This window comes from Ptychodera flava, chromosome 18 (genome assembly GCF_041260155.1).
Source record: "Ptychodera flava strain L36383 chromosome 18, AS_Pfla_20210202, whole genome shotgun sequence".
NCBI lineage: Eukaryota > Metazoa > Hemichordata > Enteropneusta > Ptychoderidae > Ptychodera > Ptychodera flava.
The window spans coordinates 21240992-21251554 of record NC_091945.1 but is presented as its reverse complement, the minus strand read 5'-3'; the positions used below and the strand labels follow the sequence as shown (position 1 = coordinate 21251554).

General features: G+C 37.8%; 2 protein-coding genes across 4 annotated transcripts in view; both read left to right on the top strand.

Moving 5' to 3' along the window:
• Nucleotides 1–405: 405 nt before the first annotated feature.
• On the top strand, nt 406–4143 carry LOC139117660 (mothers against decapentaplegic homolog 3-like). Its single transcript, XM_070680900.1, has 3 exons — nt 406–499; nt 2493–2630; nt 3875–4143. Exons 1-3 carry the CDS (start codon nt 406–408, stop codon nt 4141–4143), a joined length of 501 nt encoding a protein of 166 aa, XP_070537001.1.
• A 5416-nt stretch (nt 4144–9559) lies between these two features.
• The window catches only part of LOC139117133 (snRNA-activating protein complex subunit 5-like), a 32086-nt gene continuing 31082 nt past the window's right edge, over nt 9560–10563 (top strand). The window contains exon 1 of one of the 3 annotated variants that reach the window (XM_070679984.1): nt 9560–10087. The gene's annotated coding sequence lies outside the window, so the exon portion shown is untranslated. The remainder of the gene's footprint in view (nt 10088–10563) is intronic. The other 2 variants (XM_070679983.1, XR_011548459.1) reach the window with 2 other exon arrangements.

Sequence of the window (10563 nt, the reverse complement as noted above, 5' to 3'; positions counted from 1 at the left end):
ATCTGTCTCTCTATCCATCTATCTATCTATCTATCTATTGGTAAATCATAAATAGAGGGCTATCATAGTACATTATATATTATTGCATGAATACATGGGTTTATGTGCCTTAGAGCAGGTGACAATTTGCCCAACGCCAGGAGGGCAAATTGTCTCCTGCTGCGAGGGCACATAAACCCATGTATTCAGGCAATAATATTTTTATTACATGCCTCTTCACAGTAAAAGCTATATGACATTTAGTTACATGCAAGGCATTTTCAAACAAGTTTCCATTATAGACCAGCATCAAACAGTTCTTAACGAAAGTCAAAATAGCAGTGCGCGCATTAATATTTTACATCTAGCGTTAAGCGTCTACTTTGACGTCCAAAACGTCAAAGGGCTTCACTGGACTGGCTAAGCATGGAAACCGGTCAGTACATTATTCACCAGCCCGCTAACTCCCCAGATGTTCCAATTCAAATCAATGCACTGACTTGCACTCACATCGAGGCATGTAATAAGATGTAAAATATCCATACGCGCACTGCTATATTGATTTTCATTAAAATCTGTTTGATACTGGTCAATAATGGTAAAATTGTTTGAAAATGCCCTGCGTGTAACTAACTGTCATATAGCATTTACTGTGAAGAGGTACGTAATAAAAATATTATTGCCTGAATACATGGGTTTATGTGCCCTCACAGCAGGAGACGATTTGCCCTCCTGGCGTTGGGCAAATTGTCACCTGCTCTTGGGCACATAAACCCATGTATTCAGGCAATAATATATATTATTTCTGTGAACAAAATACATAATATCTTTTTAAAAAAATATGAAATTTTGCAATGCTTATCACAATTGTACAAATAATTAATTTGTCTTGCTGTCTGTAGGTCAAAATTTGAGATCATGGATGTTCCACAGGATGAACTGAACGCAGTCATCCCAATCACTCTACTTCCTTCATAATAGCAAAACAAAAGATTTGAAAATCATGCCACTGAGGGCAGGCTTGACTCCAACTTTCCCCATTGCCTTCACACTTGTATGGCCAGAGCTGTACATCAACAAGGGTGATTTCGCTTTCCTTACAGTATTTGTACGGGTGGTACCTCTGTAATATTACAATAGTGTGAATGCCAGATTATCTCTTTCACAACAACAGAGCCAAGTACAGGATCCGTACACTCCCTGAAAATCCTTGAAACCTTGAAAGTCATTGAATTTTAAAGGCCCCTGGAAAGTCATGGCAAATGAACTTGAGTCCTGGAAAATTAACAAATCACGTACAATGTCCAAAAATGATGGTCCTGATATTTTATAAATGATATGTAAAATAATATGAAAAAGTAATATATAGTTAAAATGAAATCTGGTATTTGGACCTCAAAAGGTCCTTCAGTGTACAGACCATGAAAGTACAGCGATAGTGTTGAAGTTGAACTGTATATGCAGGCTTGATATCTGTAACATGCCATGCTGGAGAGACTGAAAGATCTGTCGCTTGAGGGCGCTATCTACACTCCCCCTTCTTCCTTGAGCGACTGATCTTCCAGTCTACATGCTAGAGAGAAGTTACAACAAAATCTTGCATCTGAAATAATCAAAGCGACACTAGTGAACTTATCATCTGTGAATGTGTTTTGTTGTTGTTCCATGGAAAGAAACCTCTCTCATAACGCCATTTTAAAGTTACCTTCACAGACATTTGTATGCAAATTCGTCCTAAAACAATATCTCAGACCTTTGGAAAAATAGAATTTCTTCATGCTGTGGTCAAAGGGAAAAATGTTCTCTAATACTCCCAGACAGGTCATGTCCCGATCAACCATTGATTTGGCATCACATGGGAGTTATTGTAGAATGGGGTTTTATCAGTGCGATTTGTATGGGTGATTGACCCTTGGTTTACGCTTGAGCCCAGAGATATTGGAGACATGCTATCTATGGTTATAGCTTAATACTTATGGAATCCCCTGCCACTCAGACTCACTCATACTCACTTTGCTGCACCCTTTCTTGTCACTTACATAATATGATAGGGTACTTTGACTTGTTCATCACATATTTCAGTTGTTTCGATATCCTATAGGAAAGAAACAGCATTCAGCCTGCCAGCACTGGGGGAATTTTTCCAGTCAGGCAGTATACTACATTTGAACATGATGCAGAATCCAAAAACACCACTATCATTAATAAGAAATGTAGACTTGCGAATAGACAATACGGTATTATACAAACTGAAGCCAAAATGATTAAATTCTTTGTGTTACGTCCACTCAAAATTTTGACAGGTTGTAAGAACGCACAGACAAAATTGTAAACATGCAAGTTTGACACTTATGTCATTGCTTCCATGTTCCATCATTTGGGCCTTGTTGCCTGAAACATTGTTCACTTCCAACAATAGCGATGCATTGTGGGATCTGATACCATCATGCATCGCTGTCATTGGACGACGTCTAGGGCGCCAACCTTTTTTGTTTCATCACGTCCTGTTGCAGGTAAAGGCGTGCGGTTGTATTACATAGGAGGCGAAGTGTTTGCAGAGTGTCTGAGCGAGAGTAGCATATTTGTACAGAGCCCACAGTGTAATCTACGATATGGATGGCATCCGGCAACAGTCTGTAAAATACCGCCAGGTAAGCACCATTGATTGTTTGTAGCCAAAGTGTTGGGGTTTATAAACTGGATATACAAGAAAATCTACTGTGTTTGCAATTCTTGTTTTTGGAACTTCTCACAAAATGCAAACCATCATCTGTATAGGGCTGTTTACAAATGACGTCTTGTCCTCTCATTAATATGCAAAAATAAATATTTGTCCAAAAATTTAGATTACATTTTGAAATTACACATGCATCAGTGAAAAAATTACAAGTTCATGGGCGACTGCAAGTGTTATGATGAACACTAGAAAAGACATTAACATCACAAATAACAAGCTGCAACTACAACAACGACAAAATATGTCTGAATTTGAAGCAGCCATGTTTAATTTGTTTAGTAGCAGACCTCCAACCTCAAACCAGCCTCATAGGCATCTGCTAAATAGCAGACCTCCAACCTCAAACCAGCCTCATAGGCATCTGCTAAAATCTTTTACAGTTTGGTAAGTGATGGGGGATGTTTATCAAAATGGACAGGCAGACTAACACTCAATATTAGGATAATTCATAAAACAAAATGCATGATCTTTTGCGAGGCATGAAAGTTTAATCTTGTATAAGGTCAAAGTGCAAAGGTTACTCTCAATACATGCTGTGTTCTTAAGTCATTGGACGTCAGTATATTACAATCTGTTGAAAGAGCGTAACTTAGCTGACAAAAATATCCACATCTTGATATGTACTGCTGTCTGGTTTAGAGAGTTTCATATGAATCTGAATGACGACTATACAATGCAATCAGGTTTGATGTGAGAATTGAAACATTTCAAAAATGAATTGGAGTGTAAAAGAAAATTAATATCATTTCATTGAAAGATATTCAACTCACAAAACTGTCACAAAGTACAGTGAAATCTGTCCATAGAGCTACATTAAATTTAAATTCAGTTCCGCTTGTATTTTTGTAGACTGAAAGATCCATCGCCCAGGGGCGCTCTCTACATTAAGAAGAGGAGAGCGTAGAGAGTGTCCGTGAGCGGTGGATCGTTCAGTCTAGAGAGCGTCCTGAGAGCGACGGATCTTTCAGTCTAGTATTTTTGGGCTTGATAAATATATCCATATAAGAGAGGTTTCCTTACTACAGAGGTATCTGTGAGAACTTGTTTAACTGGTAGATAGCCATCCTTTTAATACAGCAATATGCGAGTACAAAATCAAGAGAGAAAAAACCAGAGTGATTTATCGATCATCACGCTCATGTTTTTCCTGCATTGCAGGGTGTAACTTGAAGATCTTCAACAACCAGGAGTTTGCCGCCTTGCTGTCTCAGTCTGTCAACCAGGGATTTGAATCCGTGTTCCAGCTGACCAAGATGTGCACAATTCGCATGAGCTTCGTCAAAGGATGGGGCGCGGAGTACAGGCGCCAGACGGTGACGAGCACCCCGAGTTGGATCGAACTCCATCTCAATGGACCCTTACAGTGGTTGGATAGAGTTCTTACGCAAATGGGTTCGCCGCGAGTGCCGTGTTCCAGCATGTCTTGAAAAAACAAACAAAAGGAACTTGACAATCTTGAAAAGAGACAATTCCAAATTTCCAAGGACAGAAGACTTCATCAAAATTTCCAGAATTTGAACCTTCTGAGAAGTAACAAGAAGAAATATTAAGTAGTTATGATAACTAGTTGAGTTTTTCTTTACACCCTACATACATTATTGAAACAACTCCGTATCTGACACATTGCAGTTTTTTTGTACACTCTTGCATTACTACAGGGCAGTACACCATTTCTTAAGTAAAACTCCAGTGATCTTTTAAATGATGATGTTTGACATTGCCCAGTAAGTCTGAAGCTTTTTGGATCAAGTGCGTTCACCGCCCTTGAACTTTCAATACATTGCACATGAGGATGTATTACAGGAGGATTAACAAATGATGATTTAGGATTGTCTTTTCAATTGGAATTTCCAATTTCCACTGTTTTTGACTTATGTGTGATTGTAACTGGCTGTCAGTAGAAAGAACTTCACATAACGAATGAGCTACAACTTATTGATCATGAATTCAACGGACATTCTGCTGCGAAACTTTGCTCTCAGTTGGAGCTGTGAAACGCTGCCCTCAGTGGTGACCTAATTGTTGTTTTCTTCAAATGGAAGTCAAGGTCAAGACTGCTCTGCAGGAAGATGTTTGCTGCAATTCTCATCTGTACAAATGGATTCAAGAAACGCTATTTGATGCGGTGATTTAGGTGATGGGGAACTTTTACTTCAATGTACTACAAGAGAGATACTCGTAGCACACATGCCACACAACGGACAATTGGTAAAACTATATTTACAATAGACGAAATGAAATGTCTTTACCAGTAGTTGCTAGTTTGACAAACAATATGGACATTGTGGTCTGTCATGAGCTGCATATCAAGCTTGATATTAAATTTTGCCAGTTAATATTGCTGGCAATAACCTGCAGTAACCAAAGTAATTTGTGCAGTTATAGAACTCAGCTTGTAAGTTTATGGAAATTAGTTGTTAGTTCTTCGTCCAAGAAAATAGCTGTATCTAGTGATAGCTAGCGTCAAGCCCTTTATAACTTGACCATCATCCTACAGTCAGATGTCGGTTACCTCAACGCCTGCAGTAACTGGCAACTACCAGTCATAACGAGTGACAACCATGATCAAGAGGCATTTCAGTATTGCTAGTTACAGCACTCGTTATGGCAATGACATTTTTTAGGAGATAGAAATCTGTGAAAAATTCACACCGGCTGATTTGACTCGAGTCTTACCATTAACATACTCAAGGAGAAAATTTTCGTAAAAATTTGTTTTTCTCAAACAAGCAAGTCATTTTTGACTATTTATTTGACGTAGAGCAAGTATATTTTTTTGGTAATTGATCAATAGCTTCCAGGTTAGGAGTTCCATGAAGTTGATGATTAAAATTTTGACTCCCTAGCTTAGCCAATTTTAAGATGCATTTTTACCGTTCATTATAAACACGTTTTTATTGTACTTTTTGAAAGGAAAAGGAGGGGGGGGGGGGGGGGGGGGGGGGGGGAAACAATATTAAAAAGTTATGATCTAGAACATGCAAGCACCAGTGCATGCACCATCCCAACCATGAAAGTTTCAAATTTTTGATCCACGCTTTGCTGAAGGAAACTTGTAAACTATTCGTTTTCACAATCATGAATAAGAAATCATGCACTGACATACACATTTTTGACAAAAAAACTCCAAATTATCTGAAATTAACCAATATTTGATACTCATAGTGATCAACGTTTTCTCTGTATCTCTTTGTGAACTCTATTAACCCTTTGAGTGCTGTAATTTTTCCTACAAAAATTTCAGTGTAACATTTTACCAACTATTATGAATTTTTCTGTAATTTTTTGATAATTTTGGAACAAATGGACATAAGCTTTCAATGGCTATAATTTTTGACCAAAATTTTGGGAAATATCTGAAAAAAATTGTCTAGATCTGAAAAAAGTTGCTGGCTGTGTTTTATTCTTTAAAGGCAACAAAAGTTGACTTTGGCACTCAAAGGGTTAAGGGGGCGGGGGAGGGGGGGGGGGGGTAATAAAACTGTTCATTCACCCAAAACAAGTTTTGTTCTCTACAGCTTGTCCAAATGAGTTTGTAAAGATGAACAGAAAATTTTACAGATTTATGGAGTCTGAAAATCTGTCTTTGATAATGCCACACTCTGCTTCCGCTGCCATCAACACACATGATACACAGATGATACCCATATGTGCAGAGACAGGGTCATAGCTGTAACTCTTGATGATATTTTCATGGGTTTTTGTTCAGCATTAAAAACAAGAACAGTCTCTTTAATCTTTTCCACTGCGGTATGTTGAAATGCAAAATATCAATCTTGTCAACAACATAAAGGGTCGTGTTTCGAGTGCATTTCTTTTGGGTGGATGCACAAATTCCAGTCCAGAGTGAAATTTAGCAGTCAACAATAACATTTGATGTCCCGTGCATACCGTGATAGAGGCTGTGTTGACAAATCCAACACTCAAGAAAGAATACCTCACAAAGAAAAGCGAAAATGCTTGAAAATACACACAAAATTAAACATATTTCACTCCAGCATATCTGAGTTATGAAGACTCACATTGTCCTTCAGGAATCACATACTGCGCCAGTGATTATTTGTTCTGACATAAATCTAATATTTTCGTTTATAACCACATTTCTAACAAATTCTCCATGTCTTGCTTGGAAGTGCCATTTCATACATAAAGATAAAATTATTTTCAGTTATTTTGAATAACACTCCTGCCTTTTCCCAAAATAAGTTTCCAAGTAGCAAAGTTTATCTAAGATGTTTATCAGTGAAAAACCAATTTTATTCCTAGATATGACATCATTGTTTTCTTGATTTTAAACTGCTGATCAAATATTCTTTTATTTAAAACAACGTTTACTCCAGAAAATCCATCATGAGAGCATTGTAACTATTAGAGGCAGGGCCTCAATTTGATCATCATGTTTAGACTGAGACGTTATTGTTGGATGGGATTGTAATTTTCCGTTGATTATAAATCTGAATTTCAGTGAATGGCAGTTTCTATAGAGACGGATATAAGGCAGTTACGTGTTCATCGAAACCCAGTCATTAGTGGGCAGAATTCTTTTGGAAAATAAAAGATTGCTTTATTTTGTTTTTCCATTTACAGTCTGTTAATTCTATTTGGTTACCGTGTGTGTATCTGTGCATACATACATACATTCAAGGGGGTATGTATGTATGTATGAAATTGCATGCATGTACGTTTCTTGTTTGTGTATGTGAGCGTATGTAGATATGTAGCTGTGTGTAGAATGTGCTGTTTATCAGCATGTATATCTACACTTTTTTGTGTTATGTGTGGCTGTAAATATGCATGAAATCAGAAGTTCTTTGGTCTTGTCAATTATGTTTGCTAAAACAAAAGTTATTTGGTGTTTGTCAATTGCGTTTCGCACTTTTACTGGTTTGGATAGAAGCTACAACTTTTGATGATAATTTTATCATTTTTGTTCAGTCAAACAAGTGTTATTTTCTCCTTGTCCTTTAAGTCTTGAAATACAAAAAATAAGCCTTTTCTTTTACAGCCTTATCAAGAGTCTGTTTACAATGGTTAATGCCGTCATTGACAACTGAATTGCAATCCAAACCAGACTTCAGATGTCGACAGTGTGGCATTTGACACAGCTCATGTATACTCCTAGTGTTGAAAAGTTGTGAACACTGTAGCATTTTGATATGACATGGGATCAAAACAAGTGAACTGTTTTAACAAGCACAACCAAAATGATTGAAAATGTCCCAAATGTTCAGCTACACTGTCACTCTTTCTGGGTTTTTTTTCTGTATGGTGCAATTCCGTTTCAACTAAAAGCATTTTCATGTACGTCATCTTACACTGGACAGAAAAACTCAGAGTTTGACACCTCTTGTATATTAGATCATATGCATGTAGACTGCTATTAATCAAAGTTGTTGACTGGAATGCCGTGTTGTGAAATCAAAACTGGATCTTGCTCTTTGTAAAGTGGTAGTATTTTTAGAATGCATGAAAATTTTTTTTTCAATTGTCAGACAGAGCCAATCTCAAAAGTAATTGAAATACCATCTTTACCGACATTTTTGTTCTCTTTGGCTCCATTACTTGGTGTCAACAAGCTAGGGTAAAACTCATACCTTTCATTAGCCTCCAGTGTTTGCTAACTTTATTCAATACAACTCGGAAACTTTAAAATTTGTCTTTTTATCAGTCTTTGGTGGAGGGACTGTTTTAGTATGTTACATCTGTGGTAGCACTAGCTGTGGGTCCATAGCTGTGGCGCTTTTGGACGGGATATCTGCCTTTTACTGGCTGGATTTGAATTTTTTAAGAAAGTCAAAACCTGCCAGTAAAGGCAGAAATCCCATCTGAAAACACCACAGCTATTGACCAATGGCTATGGTAGTACAGACTTTGAGAGGAGAAGTAACTACAAGTTCACTATGTCCAACTGCAAGTAAACACAAAACATCATACATGCATCAAAACCACTGGAGTTCATTGTTGCTTATAAGTCAAGTGTTACATTGAATTCTTGACATTGAAAGTGAACAAAACACAGAGACCTTGCCACTTTATTTGTCGACCGAATACAAACTACTTGGCGTTACGACCTGAATTCCTTCCCTTTTTTTAAAGATGAATTTATTCCAACAAAGTGGCAAATAAAACTAAACTACATTATTGTGAATGTGTTAAAGGGACAAAGTCGGCCATTTTTCATGCATTTTGTTTGATACGGATACTTCTTATATTGTTTGACATGTTGAAAAATACTGAATGAATGGGTGACCATGCATATATTCGACCCTAGTTTTACATACGATACATGAAACCATCGCGAAAATGAATTATGGTCATGACCATTAATTCATTTTCGCGATGGTTTCTAAAAACCGGGGTCGAATATAATGGTCACCCATTCATTATCTTCAGTATCTTTCGTCAAATAATATATGAAGTATCTCGCATCAAACAAAATTCATGAAAAATGGCCGACTTTGTCCCTTTAAGTGTTTGAGCACAAATTACAAAGCACCTTGCCTAAAATAAATCAGTGATTTAACTAAAAACATCATCCATTCTGGAATCGGGACACGTGCTCCCACAAACAAACGCTCTTGTACATTGTCCAATTTAAAGGGCGCCCTCATCAGGCGAAGTAATGATTCAGTAATTTAGGCCCGAAATGAGGACAAATTTCCGTGAGAATGCATTGTCTTTTGAATTGCCGTAGGATGAACTGTGACAGAAAATATTTATTTTAACATTTATACGCAACTAAAAAGGTCTTTTTTCACTCGTCGGCAAGGCAAGTCGCTGATTACCGGTTGTCTAAAAACAAACGATTTATTAGGAAATAGCTTGATGGCGACAAACTACTTCCAGGTCGTAGGGCAAATAAATCTTCGAGGGAGGAGAATCTGCAGGATCGCTCACGCGACGGAACATTCGTGAAGTTCACAAGACGTCGACTATCTCGGATACCTGGAGGCGATAGTGGGCATATTTGAAGTAGTAACCACATTATTTCATGAAAACAGAAACATTTTATTCTAGTGCTTACACAGAAGAAACAGATTTGCAGATTTGCCACAATGATTTAACGTCCGTGAAATCGATGCACTCAGCCACGGTCCACCGTGACTCAGCCGATCAAAATATCAAGCGCAGGACACGAGAAGCGACAAAGTGACTTCATAACACCGTTCCAGCAGTAAATGCGTGTCTGACAATGCAAGTCTGAATCCAGTTACCTGGCTTTGTATTTACTAGCATTCATTTAATGCGAAGTTAATGCCTGAACTTGAGGCTAATGCCGATTTGAGTTCGACCTGGAGTACTGTACAGTACAGTCTACAGTAAGGATCGCGATTTGGAGTGACGAAGAAGCTACGAGAAAACACGAAACAGGTAAAATTTTGTCACTTATCGATGGGATGGGGGTGATTGGTTTAATGTAGGCTTGACAACACTACAGGGAACTTCGGAGAACTCGCTACCCGCTTTTTAAACAATATGTCATATGTGCCCCAACAGGAACCAACGTTACCTATATATTTATACATGGAGGTAAAAGTAGACTTTACCTCCATGATTTATATGAGTGTGCTACACGACCGGTCGCACAGGCATTTGACTCAATGCAAGCAAACCGTCACTGATGCAACCAGTCATCAGTGACGGTTCATTTTTACCTCCCATTTGCCATACATATATGGCAATGGGAGGTTATATGGTTGAAAAAAGTCTGTATGTGAGATGTCTGTCTGTATGTATGTATGTATGGATGTCTGTCCGTCCAACGCAAAAACCGCTGCACGTATTGAGCTGATTTTTGGTGTAGTGATGCCATATATGATGTAGATGTGCCGTTGTTAAAATGAACT